Source organism: Zalophus californianus, chromosome 1 (genome assembly GCF_009762305.2).
Source record: "Zalophus californianus isolate mZalCal1 chromosome 1, mZalCal1.pri.v2, whole genome shotgun sequence".
NCBI classification, from domain to species: Eukaryota; Metazoa; Chordata; class Mammalia; order Carnivora; family Otariidae; genus Zalophus; species Zalophus californianus.
In genome coordinates, this window is record NC_045595.1 from 10431850 (window position 1) to 10450002 (window position 18153).

The window sequence follows — 18153 nt, forward strand, 5'->3', positions numbered from 1 at the left end:
ACTGTTCAAAATCTTTGGGATACAGCAAAGGCGGTCCTGAGAGGAAGTATATAGCAATACAAGCCTTTCTCAAGAAACAAGAAAGGTCTCAAATACACAACCTAACCCTACACCTAAAGGAGCGGGAGAAAGAACAGCAAATAAAGTCTAAACCCAGCAGGAGAAGAGAAATAATAAAGAACAGAGCAGAAATCAATGAAATAAAAACCAAAAGAACAGTAGAACAGATCAACAAAACTAGGAGCTGGTTCTTTGAAAGAATTAACAAGATTGATAAACCCCTGGCCAGACTTATCAAAAAAAAGAGAGAGAAATGACCCAAATCAACAAAATCATGAATGAAAGAGGAGAGATCACAACCAACACCAAAGAAATACAAACAATTATAAGAACATATTATGAGCAACTCTATGCCAGCAAATTAGATAACCTGGAAGAAAGGGGTGCATTTTTAGAGATGTATCAACTACCAAAACTGAACCAGGAAGAAATAGAAAACCTGAACAGACCTATAATCCACTAAGGAAATTGAAGTAGTCATCAAAAATCTCCCAACAAACAAAAGCCCAGGGCCAGATGGTTTCCCAGGGCAATTTTATCAAACATTTAAAGAAGAATTAATACCTATTCTCCTGAAACTGTTCCAAAAAATAGAAATGGAAGGAAAACTTCCAAACTCATTTTATGAGGCCACCATTACCTTGATCCCAAAACCAGACAAAGACCCCATCAAAAAGGAGATTACAGACCAATATCCTTGATGAACATGGATGCAAAAATTCCCACCAAAATACTAGCCAGTAGGATCCAACAGTACATTAAAAGGATCATTCACCATGATCAAGTGGGATTTATCCCTGGGCTGCAAGGTTGGATCAACATCTGCAAATAAATCAACGTGATAGAATACATTAACAAAAGAAAGAACAAGAATCATATGATCCTCTCAACAGATGCAGAAAAAGCATTTGACAAAGTACAGCATCCTTTCCTGATCAAAATTCTTCACAGTATAGGGATAGAGGGTACATACCTCAATATCATAAAAGCCATCTACGAAAAACCTACAGCCAATATCATTCTCAATGGGGAAAAGCTGAGAGCTTTTCCCCTAAGGTCAGGAACGCGGCAGGGATGTCCACTCTCACCACTGCTATTCAACATAGTATTAGAAGTCCTAGCCACAGCAATCAGACAACAAAAAGAAATCAAAGGCATCCAAATCGGCAAAGAGGAAGTCAAACTCTCACTCTTTGCAGATGATATGATAGTGTATGTGGAAAACCCAAAAGACTCCACCCCAAAACTGCTAGAACTCATACAGGAATTCTGTAAAGTAGCAGGATATAAAATCAATGCCCAGAAATCAGTGGCATTCCTATACACCAACAACAAGACAGAAGAGAGACAAATCAAGGAGTCGATCCCATTTACAATTGCACCCAGAACCATAAGATACCTAGGAATGAAATTAACCAAAGAAGCAAAGGATCTGTACTCAGTAAGCTATAAAATACTCATGAAAGAAATTGAAGAAGACAGAAAGAAATGGAAAAACGTCCATGCTCATGGATTGGAAGAACAAACTTTGTGAAGATGTCAGTGCTACCTAAGAGCAATCTACACATTCAATGCAATCCCCATCAAAATACCATCCACCTTTTTCAAAGAAATGGAACAAGTAATCCTAAAATTTGTATGGAACCAGAAGAGACCCCAAATAGCCAGAGGAATATTGAAAAAGAAAAGCAAAGCTGGCGGCATCACAATTCCAGACTTCCAGCTCTATTACAAAGCTGTCATCATCAGGACAGCATGGTACTGGCACAAAAACAGACACACAGATCAATGGAACAGAATCGAGAGCCCAAAAATGGACCTTCAACTCTATGGTCAACTCATCTTTGACAAAGCAGGAAAGAATGTCCAATGGAATAAAGGCACTCTCTTCAACAAATGGTGTTGGGAAAATTGGACAGCCACATGCAGAAGAATGTAACTGGACCATTTCCTTACACCACACACAAAAACAGACTCCAAATGGTTGAAAGACCTAAACGTGAGACAGGAGTCCATCAAAATCCTAAAGGAGAACACAGGTAGCAACCTCTTCGACCTCAGCCGCAGCAACTTCTTCCTAGAAACATCGCGAAAGGCAAGGGAAGCAAGGGCAAAAATGAACTATTGGGATTTCATCAAGATAAAAAGCTTCTGCACAGCAAAAGAAACAGTCCACAAAACCAAAAGACAACTGACAGAATGGGAGAAAATATTTGCAAATGACGTATCAGATAAAGGGCTAGTATCCAAAATCTATAAAGAACTCATCAAACTCAACACCCAAAGAACAAATAATCCAATCAAGAAATGGGGAGAAGATATGAATAGAAATTTTTCCAAAGAAGACATCCAAATGGCCAAAAGACACATGAAAAAGTGCTCAACATCGCTCGGCATCAGGGAAATCCAAATCAAAACCTCAATGAGATACCACCTCACACCAGTCAGAATGGCTAGAATTAACAAGTGAGGAAACGACAGATGTTGGCGGGGATGTGGAGAAAGGGGAACCCTCCTACACTGTTGGTGGGAATGGAAGCTGGTGCAACTACTCTGGAAAACAGTATGGAGGTTCCTACAGTTGAAAATAGAGCTACCATACAATCCAGCAATTGCACTACTGGGTATTTACCCCAAAGATACAAATGTAGGGACCTGAAGGGGTACGTGCATCCCAATATTTATAGCAGCAATGTCCACAATAGCCAAACTGTGGAAAGAGCCAAGATGTCCATCAACAGATGAATGGAGAAAGAAGATGTAGTATATATACACAATGGAATAGTATGCAGCCATAAAAAGGAATGAGATCTTGGCATTTGCAACGACATGGATGGAACTGGAGGGTGTTATGCTGAGTGAAATAAGTCAATCAGAGAAAGACATGTATCATATGACCTCGCTGATACGAGGAATTTTTAACCTCGGGAAACAAACTGAGTTTTGCTGGAGTGGTTGGGGGTGGGAGTGATGTGGTGGCTGGGTGACAGACATTGGGGAAGGTATGTGCTATGGTGAGCGCTGTGAATTGTGCAAGACTGTTGTCAGAAGTACAGATCTGTACTTCTGAATCAAATAATGCAATATATGTTAAGAAAAAATAAAGAAGAAGAAGATAGCAGGAGGGGAAGAATGAAGGGAAGTAAGTCGGAGGGGGAGAGGAACCATGAGAGACGATGGACTCTGAAAAACAAACTGAGGTTTCTAGAGGGGAGGGGTTGGGGGGATGGGTTAGCCAGGTGATGGGTATTAAAGAGGGCATGGTCTGCGTGGAGCACTGGGTGTTATGCACCAACAATGAATCATGGAACACTACATCAAAAACTAATGATATATGGTGATTAACATAACAATAAAAAATTAAAAAAAATCTTAAAAAAAGATCCATTCGCAAAGTTAGTTTTGTTCAGCGGAAAAAGCATTTTATCTCGACATTTAGGAATTTATAAGGGTATATATCTTTAATGAATTAATAACTAATATATTTATCTACTTTTCTGACACATTTATGTACCATTTTAAACATTGAGAATTTGGAAAAATGATACAATAAACACTCATATACTCTCCATCAAGAGTCAATAATTGTTAACATAGTGCCACATTAAAACACCTTTCTCAACTTATTTCCACACATGGATTAAATTTTCTTGCTAAAACATATGATAATATGTGGTAGACATCATGACACTTCATTCTTCAATACTTGTTCAACAAATATTTGAGAATTCAAGGAATGTTCTCTACATAACCACAATACTATCATTATACCCAAGAAAATTAGCAACAATTTCATAATAACTTTCAATATCTGATACATATTCAAATTATCCTAATTGCCTCCAAAATGTTATGGATAGTTGTGTATCTGAATCAGAGTCCCACTGAAATTGACACTGAATTTGTTTGTTATGTCACTTTCATTTCTTTTAATTCAGAGCAACCTCCAGTCACTTTTATTTTTTTTAAATTTTATTATGTTATGTTAGTCACCATACAGTACATCATTAGTTTTTGATGTAGTGTTCCATGATTCATTGTTCGTGTATAATACCCAGTGCTCCAGTCACTTTTTTAAAAAAATTTTATTATGTTATGTTAGTCACCATACAATACATCATTAGTTTTTGATGTGGTTATCTAGTCACTTTTTATAAATGATATTGATTTTAGATGAGGGACAGGCCAATTGTCTTGTTGAATGCCCATGTTCAGGATTTGCCTGATGGTTTCCTCATGATGTCATTTAAATTGTTTTGTCTCCCGTATTTCATATATATTGAAAGTTAGGTCTAAAAGGACAGATATCAGCAAGCTTCTTCTATAAAGGGCCAGGTAGCAAATATTTTTGGCTTTGTGGCCTTACAGCATCTGTCACAACTCAACTCTGACATTGTAGCATGAAAGCAGCCATAGATAATACATCGATGAATGGGTATGGCTGTGTTCCAATAAAACTTTATTAACAAAAACAGGGAACTCCCTGGATTTGGCCTGCATGCTATACTTTGCCAACCCACAGCCTAAAGATTGGATTAGATTTCAGTTAGACTGATTTATTAATAATTCTTTATTTACTAAAAATGGGATGTTGTAATTTCATGACATATCAGGAGATACATAAAGTCAGTTTGCCCACCACTGATGATATTAAGTTTCATCTTTAGGTTCAGATGGTGGCTGTCAGATCTCCATGTTGCAAATGTACGCTTTGTCCCTTGTAATTAATTGGTAGTCTGTGAGGTGATTCTTTGGCACTGTGGTCCCAGCCTGTTCTCCAAAGCCTTTTACTCAATGCTTGTAGTGGCCATTTATGAGATATTGAAAGAATCATGCTTTTCTAATTCTGTTGTCTTTTCCGCATCTATTAGATGATTTTTTAAAGTATCAGTATGGATTCATGGATATGCTTATTTAAAACATTATAATCATGTACAGTCATTTTCCTTGATGTTCAAATTGATACAGAATGGGTCAGAGGGAACCCTCAGGGAGTTTCTTGTAGGTGTAACTGCTCTGGATTTAGATCTTGCTTAGACTGAGTGAGGGTGAAATAATGTTATCTATAAAGACATCTCACAAAATGTGCAGTAGTCATATACACCTTTTTCCACAACTCAACTTATAAAATGTAAAGATGCAGAAACTCTAGTCCCATAGCTCTGATTTTACTCTGATGAAACTTTTTTCCTCCCACATTTAAATTCTGTGAAATCAGGAATTGGATCTTCTTGATCTGTTCCCAGTACATATTTTTGAAATGAATAAATTAGTAAGTCTTTAGAAATGGAGAGTGAAGAAGTTGAGGCATGTATATATGTATGAAGACCAACTGGTCTACTTTGCCTGTAACGAAAGTGTTTTCTGGGATGTAATACTTTCAGTACTAAAACCAGGAAAGTCCTGAGCAACTGTGATTTGTTGTTTATATTACATGCAGGTATGTGAATATTACTTTCCTCTCTGATGCTATTTTAGGAAAGTCCTTTGAGGCTGGTTTTCCTTGTTATATATCATCAACCTGAGGAAGAATTTTTGTAGAAGAGGCTTCTACTGGGGTATAGGGTCATAGCTCCTGATTATACTGGGAGTGAGATGAGCATGTTGTATGCACCAGAAAACCAAAAGTCTCCAGCAACTGAATGTCAAACATTTACTGCTTACTGTCTCCCACAGTGGTGCCAAGAAGAGTTATTTGTAATAAACATGAAAACATTTTTTATATTCTTTGCCCAAAGGATGGCAGAGAGTGTTTTCTTCATTTCCTTAGAGACAAGTTCGTCAGGTTTAGCTCTTCATTATAATTCTCCTAAGAAGGAAGGTGTAAATATGATTTTGTGTTAGAAGGTGCAAGATGTGTACACAGAAAAGTACAAAATATTGTCAAGAGAAATCTAAGAAGAGAAAGGTTTTGTAAACCCGAAATACAAATGCTAGGAACTATTCACATTGCCAGAATCTCTCCTCTGCCTTCTGTGATTCTCTAGTGAGGTTTTGCAGTGTTTGTGTATTTGGAAATACTAGGAATGATTGCAGACTTTGAAAAGTCTCCAGTCCAACTTAATACTTATTTTACTTTACTTTTATGACTATATATACACATATTTATTGTTCATCATATACAGGGATGGCATGGAATGACTAGGGATAAAGGATGTGCGGTGATTCTGTGCAGCTTGTGCATCAGTGCTACAGATCACTATTCCTGATTACTGGGTTGATCACAGCATCATTCTCTGCTTCTGAGTATTTTGTATCTTGTCCCTAAGTACAATTAAAAAGGGGTTGCACCCATGTCACACAAAGTGGGTGCTCTACAATTGTAGAGAAAGAGACAGTCATGTGCAAGTGTCAATGAGAGCATAGAAAATGAGTGAAAGTATAGGAAGACCTCCTTTCAAGACAGGGAAGTGCCTTCAGGTGAGTTCAGGTGAAAACCAAGTGTGAGCCATCCTAGGGCATCACCTGCTATATACCCAGGTTGTTCAATGAGATAGGCATGAGCATCTCAAGAGGATCGGTTAGTGAAGTGCTCTGGGAGCACTGCATAGTCTTACCACACTGTGTTTGGAGGCATCAGACATGGTCCCGCTTGAGAGAGTGCACTTCTCAGCCTTGGCTTTGGTTTTCCTGACCCCTTTGAACCATTTCTTGTATTGTTCCCGAACCTGCAGAGGCAAAGCATGCTTGGGTCAGCTCACTGAGGGGAGTGAGGACGGTAGGAGGACCGGGTGGAAGTCAGGCAGTGGTACCTGTGGGCTGAGGAGGCAGTACACCAGGAAGATGAAGACACCCTGCAGGCTGTTGATGACGGTGAAGAGGTAAGCCATGACATGGGCAGCTGGACCCACCTGCAGGATGCCCAGGCACCACGTGCAGCCCAAGATGAGCAGCTGAGCTGTGGCTTTAAATGTCAGCATCCTGGGTAGGAGGAGAAAGGAGGTCATGATGCACCCAGAGCAACACAACCAGGGCTGGTTTCAAGTCCACTCCATGGATGCTTCCGACTGAGTTGTGATCAACTTTGATCTTTATTGTCAATGATTCCCTAAAGAGAATCACTATTTGGGTCCAGGATGGCATTTTGACTAGGACTGAGGATAATGGTGACACTTGAGAATGAGTTTCAAAAAGACCATGATGTTTCATGAAGATCCTGAATTTGTTCAGCTGACATTACTGAGAATGTTCTGTGCACCTGGCTCTAGGCTGGGGCTAGGGCATTCAAAACAACAAAGACAAGACTTCTGTTTTTACAGATCTTAAAGTCTAGTGGAAAGACAAGAACAAATGATCACTTATAACATTTGCGAAGTGAGGTATTTATTTCCATCCAGGGCTGTTCCTTTCCTCACCCTCTCCATGAACTGAACCGGGACATGCTTTGCCCAGAATAGAGGCCATTGATTCTGTGCAAAGTTGAGAAAAGCAGAGGACATCCCCAAACTCTTAGATGTTGTGATATGTGGATGTTGAAGCTGAATTCACCAGGTGCAAGGGAAGGGGAAGGCAGAGGGCAGAGCATGCATGAAGGCATGGGCATGATGGGGTATGCTGGTTCTGGAAACTGTTGTGTGATTTCCTGAGTGTGTTATAAGTATGTGAATGTTCTCAGGACCTTTTTCATTGGGCTATGGTAGCAATCCCTGCTTATCAGAACAAAGTCCATTCTCCCTGCAGCTGAAGCAGTTGGTTGTTATGGTTGTGCATGGATGAGATGTTTTTGGCATGGGTGTCAGCAGCAAACCCCAGAATCTGAGCTGGCTGCCAAGGAGGGTGGCTGCACCTCTCTCTTCCCCCCGTCCCCCCAGGAGCCCCATGAAGGGACACCAGAGCCTTGGAAGCATGAGGATAATGTTCTGTGTAGGGGGTGGTATGCACCTGTGACCCATCCTCACCTTGTGTTCTGGAGGGTGGACACATCTCTGTTGACGGAGGAGAGCTTGTTTTTCACAATCCAGAAGGTCATCAGAAAGAAAGCCAAATTAATCTGCAGAAAACCCACAGGTATATTAACTACACTCCACATCTGGCAAACCTTCGTCCTAGCTCATCCAGCTCCTAACCTGGCAGGAAAGAAGCTTTTGTGTTTGTAACAGTCCTAGAAAAGCAAACCAAACACCCAGTAACTCATGCCCATGTTTGTCCTGTAACATCGGTAACCAATTCAGTTTGCATGGGAATTCCAAATTTTAGCACTGAAAGTACCACGTCTCAGGAAACACCTTAGTCCTGGTTTTATAATGGGAATTTTCACCTCCTGGGAGCCCCTCATCAGTCCTGGACCAACGGGAATGACTGCTCACCCTGCCTGTCACTCTCCTGATACACCTGGTCTTTGAATAACCCTCAGCTGGGCAGGCAGGCTGCTCTGATGTCATCCATTACTCACGGAGAAAATGGTGCAGACGGGGCCAAGAAAGGTCCATATGAATCCTTTGTCTGTGTGGAGCCAGCATCTTAGAGAGAGATGGGAAGAGATTCAAGAAAATATTGGCTTTCATAGACGGAGGACTGATAAATAAACATACCCCTCCCCTCCTAATGTTTCCTTCTGCCTTCATCATTATTATCATTTTTTTTGTTAAAACACTTAACATACCCTCCTAGTAAATTTTAAGTATAGAATACACTATTATTAGCTATATGCGCTATGTAATATAGATCTCCTAAACTTATTTATTTTGCAGAACTACAACTTTGTAAACTTTGTATGTGCCTTTGATGGTGGCAATGGTTTCATGGGTGTTAGTCCCAAACTCATCAGGTTGTGTACATTAATTACATATGGTGTTTTACATGTCAATCACACCTTAATCAAGTGGTCTTTAAAAAAAGATAAGTTCCTTTCAAAAAACTCTTCTATGTCTTGGCCCCCAGATATGCTGGCAGAAATAAACGTGATTTTTAAAAAAGAAAATAACAGTATTGATCAGTAAATTAATTTATGGGTTTTTTTGGATAAGTATTGAGTGTCTCCTCTGTGTCAGGATCTGTGCTTGTTTCTGAAGACCCAGTTGGGATTAGAGAAGTGGTCTCAGTCCTCAGGGAGACACAGATGAAGTTGGAGGATCAACAATTAGACAATAGACAAAGTCAAAATGATGAATTTTATGCCCAAGTATGAGGAGCTTTGAGGATATGTAGCTGGATCCATAACCTAGTCCAGGGTATAGGAGATCCAGATAGTTGGGAAAGGTGTCCCTGAAAGAACTGAATTGTGTTTAAGCTGAAATATGAGTGATGAGTGGGTGTACACAGGTGAAAATTTTGGACCATCCAAGAAATGAATGAAAAAACCCAAATGAAACAAAACAGTGAGCCTGCCCCAGCAGTAAGGCTCACGTGCATTACATAACTTATTCCTCATGAGGACACAGGTACTCACACACTCACAGGTCAGGCATCTCAAGGCCACACTGAGAGCAATGACGGAGCTGGACTTTATCCCCAGGGAGGGGTGCTGTGAGTGAGGTGGGAGGTGTGAGGACTGGGGAGAGGGTCAGATAGACCCAGCGGGAAACATCAAAGGGAAGTTTCGAAGGTAGGCATTGGCAAAGCAGGCGGCTGCCGCCTGCTCTTATAAGTGGGTTTTACTGGAACACACACTCATTCCCTCCTGAATTGTTTATGGCTCTGTTTGTGCTCTGAGGACAGAGCTGAGTAGTTGCCGCAGAGACCATAAGACCAACAAAGTTGGAAATATTGATTATCTGGCCTTTTATGGAAAAAGTTCATTGACCTTTATGCTCAACTCCCTAGGGGGGCCAGCTGGCCAGGGCTCCCTGATGCAGCTGAGTAACTCATGTCATCAGGATAAGTGCATAGGGTGAGCACCAGACCTGAAGTGACCCCAGCTCTGCCACCAACCAGCTGTGTGACCTTGGCCACGTTAGTTAATCTCCTTGTGCCTCAGTTACTCATCTGTAATATGGCCCAATACTAGTTTCTACTGCACAGGTTGTTGGGGGGATGATTTGAGCTGACACGTGAAAAATATTTAGAATGGTGATTGTACATCAGAAGTGATTTCTAAATCTTAGCTGTGGTCACAGTGATTTTGTCATCCAAATGACCATTCGTTTCTTTTAAAATTAGGATAGAGAAAGAGTTTACACAAATTAATGCCATTTATTCATTTCAGTTTTGCTTTCTGGAAGATTTAAAACTATTCCCTCAATTGATGCAATGAATACTATTTTAATATATATTTACTAATACATATGATGCTATTTATATTACGGACTATAGTCACTAATACAATATAGTTATTAACATAATATACACTTAATATTTAAAATAATTAAATCTAAAAGATTAAAAAGTAACCTCATTTATCTTAACTAGATTAATTTGTAATTATTAAACATCATCAATATATTAGTATATAGTTATTAATATAATGCACTTTATTATTTAAATAGATAATTATTAACATACATTATAATTAACATTTAAAACAATTATATCTTAATGACTTAAAAACAATTACTTCAATGAATGCAATCTTCCACCGGGTAGATGTCCTTGGAGTGGTCACTGACCTTTTGTCTGCCTATCATGATCTGGTGGAATTAAATAACTGTTGGTTTTATGATGGCCATAGTCATGCTGGAGAAGATGGGAAGGACAGTGGGAAATCGCATTTACCGGGTGGGTGTTCCATAAAGATGAGGCCTGGATGCAGCAGAAATGGCCACAATTATAGCCGGGACTCCATAGCCCACAGGGGACATGAGCTTCTTCATGACCCTGCTCACGCTGGAGTAGTTGACCACCATCAGGTTGCGTGCAGTGAGGAAGAGGTGCAGACCCTCCAGCAGCATCCAGGTGAAGGACGCCAGGTAGAGATAGTGTAGGGCACCTGCAATGATGGCGCACAGAACCTGGGGGAGGAGAAAGGTGTCACCAGGAGGGACTGTCAGGGAGGAGGGTGGCCCCAGGACCTGTATCATACTTTACCATTGAAGAGAACTCCCATGTATATGGTCAAGTTGTCAGGAGAGGGTTTGTCTCCTAATGTCTTCCACTCATTAGTCAATGTGAAATAGACTACTTACCCCTCTACCCTCCCCAGAACCCAAGGCCAGTTTATTAAGATATCATTGCAGCACAACTCCATGAACTGAGCACCCCTGCGACAGGGCAGGAGCTCCTCTGTGACAATGTCAGTACCTTGATCTCGGTCTGGTTGATGGCCGTGAGGAAGAGCAGGTGGGCCAGGAAGAGGCAGATTGAGAGCTGCAGGTGGATCGAGGTGCTGGTGTTCTGGATGGTTTTGCACAGCAGGAAGGTGAGGGCTGCCAGGAGGAGGCACAGCAGAGAGAGGCCCAGCCCCAGGTAGGTGATCACAGCCAGCATGGGATCCTCCTCCTGGGGCCCAGCAAAGAGAAGCAAAGAGGACATCACAGTCACATTTTCCTACTCTGGGGTAATTTAAAAATCTTCTATTTAAAAAAATTTTATTTTATTTTTATTTTTGCTGTAGTCAAATCAGGAAAGAAGGATGCAGGTAGATTTGTTATGTTATTGGGTAAATTCCTCTAGGTTCAGAATGCTAGAATGGAAATCTGAACTGATTAACTCAGACCTTGGAAAAATTGAGGCGTAAGAGAGTCCTTACTTAAGACAGAGCCCAGGAACTCACAAGGGTTTATTTTACTTTACAAATCACCTAAGTAAGTCTTTGATGTGGGGATCCAGAGGAAGTAACCAGCTCACCTAGTCAGTGGAGCAGGCAAACATAGTTCCTAACCCACCTGTACTCAGTGGCTTTCTTGGCCCCTTTGACCTCTGCCACCACCAAGTCTTCCTTTCTACAGCCCCTGAGAGCCACTTTCTACAGCCTTCCTGTCCTGAAGACCCCTGTGTTAAGCAGAAATCTAATTTGTCAATAATAGGTGTACACACACTTTCTTCTGGGTTTTCAGTTAAATGCCATTTTAGATGTTGTTCTGAAAGGATTTTGCAGGTGGAATTCAGATCCTAGTCTTTAAGAGAGGGAGTCTTGTGGGTGGGCCTGGCCTAATCAAGTTAGCTTTAAAAGCTCTGGGCTCTTGGAGAAAAATGATTCAAAGTATGAGAGTGTTTGCAGTGAGGGAGCTCCTCCTGCTGGCTTCTGAATAGAAATGCTGATACACTGTGTGAGGGCTGCTAGAGAAGGAATGCAGGCAGCCCCTAGCTTGCTGAGCAAGGTCTCCTGCTCACAGCTAGCTAGAAAGTGGAACCCCAGTCCTATGATTGCAAGGAAGTGAATCCTGCCAGCAACCAGGGAGCTCACAGGAGGAAACTGAGCTGCAGAAGAGAATGTAGATCTGGCTGATTTTCAGGCTTGTCAGACCCAGAACAGCATCTCAGGACTACCATGCCCGAGCTGACCCAAAGAAACCACAAGATAGAAATTTCTGTTTTTTTTTTAAAGCCCCTACATGTGGGGGAAATATATTACAGAGCAATAAGCATGGAATCCAGCCCCTTGCAGGGCTCTCACCTGCACATCATAGTGGGCCATGAGGACTGCAAAGCTGCTGAGGTGGGTGCACTGGCAGGTGGTGCTGGTGTCTCCAGTGGCCACCAACCTGCAGCCTGTGGTGGACCAATGACCATATCCATCTGGAGTGTGATCCCAGAAGACACAGAACACCTTTTGCATTGGCCCACGGGTCATTGACTGTAGAAACAGAGTGTAGGTGGAAGCTGGTTTTCTGGTGCTCAGAAATGCTTATCCAAAGCTGGCTTGCAAAGGGCTTTCTTTGGGGAATGATGCACCCATGGGGGAGCCCCCAAGAACCTCAATAAAGACTGAGCTGGGCAGCGAGGCTGTGCCCAGGACACAGGCTCCTTCCACATCCACAGTCCCATCTCACCAGCACTCACATGGTGGGAGAAGATGAAGGTGATGGGGGAGCTGAGGTTCTGGGTGTCCCTGTTGCTCATAAAGGCAGAGATGACATCTGAAAGCAGGACAGGGGAGACTTCTCGCAGCACGCCCTTCTGTGTCCCATGCAGAACTGCCTGCCTCTCAGGCTCCAGGACCAAGGGGGCCTCAGCCAGCAACTTGCCCATCCCTGGAGTGGAGACAAGGCCCGCCACAGAAAGACCTGCAGGAAGAGGCCAATGTTGATACCTTGGGGTTCCCACAGGGCCCCTTCCTCCTCAGAGGGACTCTTTGTGGCTCCACTAACCCCCCTTTTCCTTTTAATCTCCAGTTCCCCATTTGTCACATCCTTGGGCATCTTGTGACCTTCCTCCCATCTCAGCCAGTACCTGAGTCATCAGATTCGTGCACTACATCCCAGTTCAGCAGCATCTTCACCTGATTCTGACTCAAGATGACATTTCTATCTCCTTGCTCCCGCACCTTCAGGGACAGGTCTATAAGATGTCAGAGTTGTATAAGGGAGTTAGATTAGAATTTGTGGCTGTAGTGGTTGGTATAACACCATTTTATGTGTGTATATATGATGTATGTATAAAAATATTTTATACATTACCTAAATCTATAATATAAATACTTTACATAAAATATAAATTTATATAAAAGCCATATATAATATATAATATTGAATATCATATATTATATAATTTATAGAAGGCACACATAATATAATATATGCATATAACATATGCATGTTCTAGATCTATATATTATATATTAATAATAGTATTATTTGGCACACATAATAACAATATTACACATATTTGGTATACATAATAATTTTATATATGTATATAATTTGAATTTATCAAGGGTCATAAGAGAATATTATAAGCAATTATTCAACAGTAGGTTAGATAACCCAGATGAAATGAGGAAATTCCTAAAGAGTCACAAACTACTGAAACTGACTTTTTTAAAAATTAAGTTCAATTAGCCAATATATAGTACATCCTTAGTAAAACTGACTTTAGAAGAAACAGAAAATCAGGACAAACCTGCAATAAGTAAAGACATTGAATCGTTTATCAAAAGCTTCCCCAAACGAAAAGCCCACACCAGATGGCATTGTTGCTGAATTCTAACATCCATTTAAGGATGGTACCATCCATTTAAAAGACTAATCCTTTGTAAACTTCTCCATTAAATAAAATAAAATAATGTAAAATAATATAGAAAGGAATACTACCTAAATAATTCTATGAGGTCACCATCACCCTGTAAACAAAACCAGATAAAGATATCACAAGAAAAAAAATATAGACCAATCTCTTATGAATATAGATGTCAAAATCGTCAGCAAAATATAAGGAATAATTTTATCCAAGGATGCTCAAGACTTGTACACCGAAAACTGTATTCATGGGTGGGAGAATCAATATTGTTATGATGGTAATGGTCCCCGCAGAGATGTACAGATTCAGTGCAATCCCTATCAGGATTCCAAAGCAATTTTAGTTATTTAAGTTTTTGCAGAAATGGAAAGCCCATCCTAAAATCCACAGGGCATTGCATATACCCAAATACTATCTTGAAGATGAAAAACAAAATTGGAGTACTTAACTTCCTAATTTCAAAACTGACTACCAACCTACAGTAATCAGAACAGGAGGGCACTGGCATAAGGATAGTCATACAGATCAGTAATATAGAATTGAAAGTCCAGAAACAAGTCCATACATCTATGGTTAATTAATTTCCAACAACTGGTGCCAAGACCCTTCAGTGGAAAAAGAAAAGTCTCTCTAACAAATGGTCCTGGCACATCTGGCTATCCACACACAAAAGAAGGAAGCTGGAACCCTACCTCACACAACACACAAAAATTAGTTCAAAATGGGTCAAAGACCTACATTAAAAATTTTTTAAATTTATTTTATTTTTAATTTAAATTCAATTAATTAACATATAGTGTATTATTAGTTTCAGAAGTAGAATTTAGTGATTCATCAGTTGCGTGTAACACCTAGTGCTCATTACATCAAGTGCCCTCCTTAATGCCCATCACCCAGTTAGCCCATTCTCCCACCCACCACCCCTCCAGCAACCCTCAGTTTGTTTAAGAGTCTCTAATGGTTTGTTTCCCTTTCTGATTTCATCTTATTTTATTTTTCCTACCCTTCCCCTAAGTTCATCTCTTTTGTTTCTTAAATTCCACAAATGAGTGAAATCATGATATTTGTCTTTCTCTGACTGACTTATTCCGCTTAACATAATACCCTCTAGTTCCACCCACATTTGTTGCAAATGGAAAGATTTTGTTCATTTTAACTTATCAAACTCAACACCCAAAGAACAAATAATCCAATCAAGAAATGGGCAGAAGACATGAACAGGCATTTCTCCAAAGAAGACATCCAAATGGCCAACAGGCATATGAAAAAATGCTCAACATCACTCAGCATCAGGGAAATACAAATCAAAACCACAATGAGATACTACTTCACATCAGTCAGACTGGCTAAAATTAACAAGTCAGGGAATGACAGATGTTGGTGAGGGTGCAGAAAAGGGGAACCCTCCTACACTCTTGGTGGGAATGAAAGCTGGTGCAGCCACTCTGGAAAACAGTATGGAGGTTCCTCCAAAAGTTGAAAATAGAGCTAGCAAATGCCCCAGCAATTGCACTACTGGGTATTTACCCAAAAGACATAAATGTAGTTATCTGAAGGGGCACCTGCTCCCCAATATTTATAACAGCAATGTCCACAATAGCCAAACTATGGAAAGAGCCAAGATGCAAGATGTCCATCACAGATGAATGGATAAAGAAGATGTGAGATATATATATATATATATATATATATATATATATATATATATATATATATATATGGAATTTTACACAGCCATCAAAAATGAAATCTTTCCATTTGCAATGATGTGGATGTAACTGAGGGTATTATGCTAAGCAAAATAAGTCAATCAGAGAAAGACAAGTATCATATGATCTCACTGATATGTGGAATTTAAGAAATACAATAGAGGACCATAGGGGAAGAGAGGAAAAAATAAAACAAAATGAAACCAGAGAGGGAGACAAGCCATAAGAGACTGTTAATCAGAGGAAACAAACTAAGGGTTGCTGGAGGGGAGAGGGGTGGAGGGATGGGGTAACTGGGTGATGGATATTAAGGAGCGCATGTGATGTAATGAGCACTGGGTATTATATAAGACTGATGAATCACAGAGTTGTACCTCTGAAACCAATAATACATTATATGTTAACTAAAATAAAAGTAAATAAATAAAAAAAGATTTCATTCTTTTAATAGCTGGGTAATAGTCCATCGTATATATACACCACATCTTCTTTATCCATTCATCTGAAAGACCTACAATTATGAGGTGAAACTAGAACTAGAACTAGTTAGGAAGGAGGAACACAGGTGTAAATCTTCATGGCCTTGGGTTTGGCAATGGATTCCTTGATATGACACCAAATGCCCACACAACAAAAGAAAAAACAGAGAAAATGGATTTCATCACTTTAATGTTCATTAAAGTGAAAAGACCACGGAGAAAGTGCAAAGACAATCTATGGAATGGGAGAAAAAATTAGTGAATCACATGTCTCATAGGGTCTACTATTGGAATATATAAAGAACTCTTACAGCTCAACAACCAAAAGCCAAACAATGAATTAAAAAATAGGCAAAGGACTTGCATAGACATTTCTCCAAAAAAGTTACACACATGTTCAACAATTACACAAAAAGATGGGAAACATGATTAATCATCTGGGAAATGCAAATCAAAATCACCATGAGATATCCCCTGACATACACTGAAAAGACTACCAAGAAACAAAACAAAAGGAGCAAGTGTTGCTGAGGGTGTAGAAATTAGAGACTATTGCTGGTGTGGATAGAAAATGAAAAAAATCACCTCTTTGGAAAATAATTTGGTAGTTCTCAAAAAATTGAACATAGAATTACCATATAACTCAAACTCCAATCCTAATTGTGTACCCCAAAGAACTGAAAATAGTTATTAAAACAAAAACATCTGAACCAATCAATATTCATAGTAGTACTATTCGCAATGGTCAAAAGGTGGTAAGAAACTAAATGTCCATCAGTTGATGAAGGGCTGAACAAAAGGTGTTGTATCCATATGCAATGGAATATTATTCAGCCATAAAAAATAATGAAACACTGATAGATGCTACAACATGGATGAGCCTTGAAAACATTATGCTAAGTGAAAGAAGCCACACTATAAAGCAACACAGTGTATGTCTCTCTGTAGGAAATGTCCAGAATAAGCACATCTATATAGAGAGAAAACAGACCAGTGGTGTCTGGCAATGATTATAACTCCATGAATATACTAAATGACATTGAATTAGGGCGCCTGGGTGGCCCAGTTGGTTCAGCATTGGACTCTTGGTTTTGGCTCAGGTCATGATCTCAGGGTCATGGGATCCAGCCCCACGTCAGGCTCGTGCTCAGTGGGGAGTTTGCTTGAGGTTTCTCTCTCCCTCTCCCTCTGACCCTCCCTTCTGCTCTTACTCTCTCTCTTTCTAAAATAAATAAATAAATCCTAAAAAAATAACTGCCACTGAATTGTACACTTTGTTTAAAATGGTGAATTTTATGGTATGTGAATTTTACTTCAAATAAAACAAATAAAACACTTAAATATCAGATAATATTAAATTCATATTATTCCAAATTAAATAAATTGTTTTCTTGGGAAGGCATTTCTATTTTATCTTAAATTCTTCATTAATTATTAATTAATCATTATCATTAATTCATCTGCTCATAATTTATTTTATATTAACATGTATATTATTTATAGTTTTATTCATTTATTTTTTATTGAGGTATAATTGACATTAATTTCAGGTGTACATCATAATGATTTATTATTTGTATATATTGCAAGATGATCACCACAGGAAGTCTAGTTAACATGTGGCACCATACACAGTTACAAAATTTTTTTCCTGAGATAAGAACTTACAAAATTTACTCTTGTAGCAACTTTGAGATATGTAACATAGTATTATTAACTATAGTTACATGGTACCTTACATCCCATGACTTATTTATTTTATATCTTCTGACCCCCTTTCGCCCATTTAGCCTACTTCCCCACCCCCACATGCCTCACCAGCACCCCTCTCACCCCCACCCATGGCAACCACC

At 39.7% G+C, this 18153-nt stretch overlaps 1 protein-coding gene across 2 annotated transcripts in view; it reads right to left on the reverse strand.

Moving 5' to 3' along the window:
* Nucleotides 1–4129: 4129 nt before the first annotated feature.
* LOC113917404 (adhesion G protein-coupled receptor E2-like) overlaps nt 4130–18153 on the reverse strand; it is a 42291-nt gene continuing 28267 nt past the window's right edge. Inside the window, exons 11-20 of one of the 2 annotated variants that reach the window (XM_027585171.2) lie at nt 13327–13434; nt 12937–13127; nt 12551–12730; nt 11236–11433; nt 10711–10946; nt 8453–8519; nt 7959–8050; nt 6813–6981; nt 6618–6728; nt 4130–5869 (exon numbers count right to left, since the gene is read on the reverse strand). In XM_027585171.2, coding sequence (XP_027440972.1) covers nt 5819–5869; nt 6618–6728; nt 6813–6981; nt 7959–8050; nt 8453–8519; nt 10711–10946; nt 11236–11433; nt 12551–12730; nt 12937–13127; nt 13327–13434 — 1403 coding nt within the window. In that variant the 3' untranslated portion in view covers nt 4130–5818. Of the gene's footprint in view, nt 5870–6617; nt 6729–6812; nt 6982–7958; nt 8051–8452; nt 8520–10710; nt 10947–11235; nt 11434–12550; nt 12731–12936; nt 13161–13326; nt 13435–18153 lie in introns of both variants that reach the window. The other variant, XM_027585170.2, reaches the window with a different exon arrangement.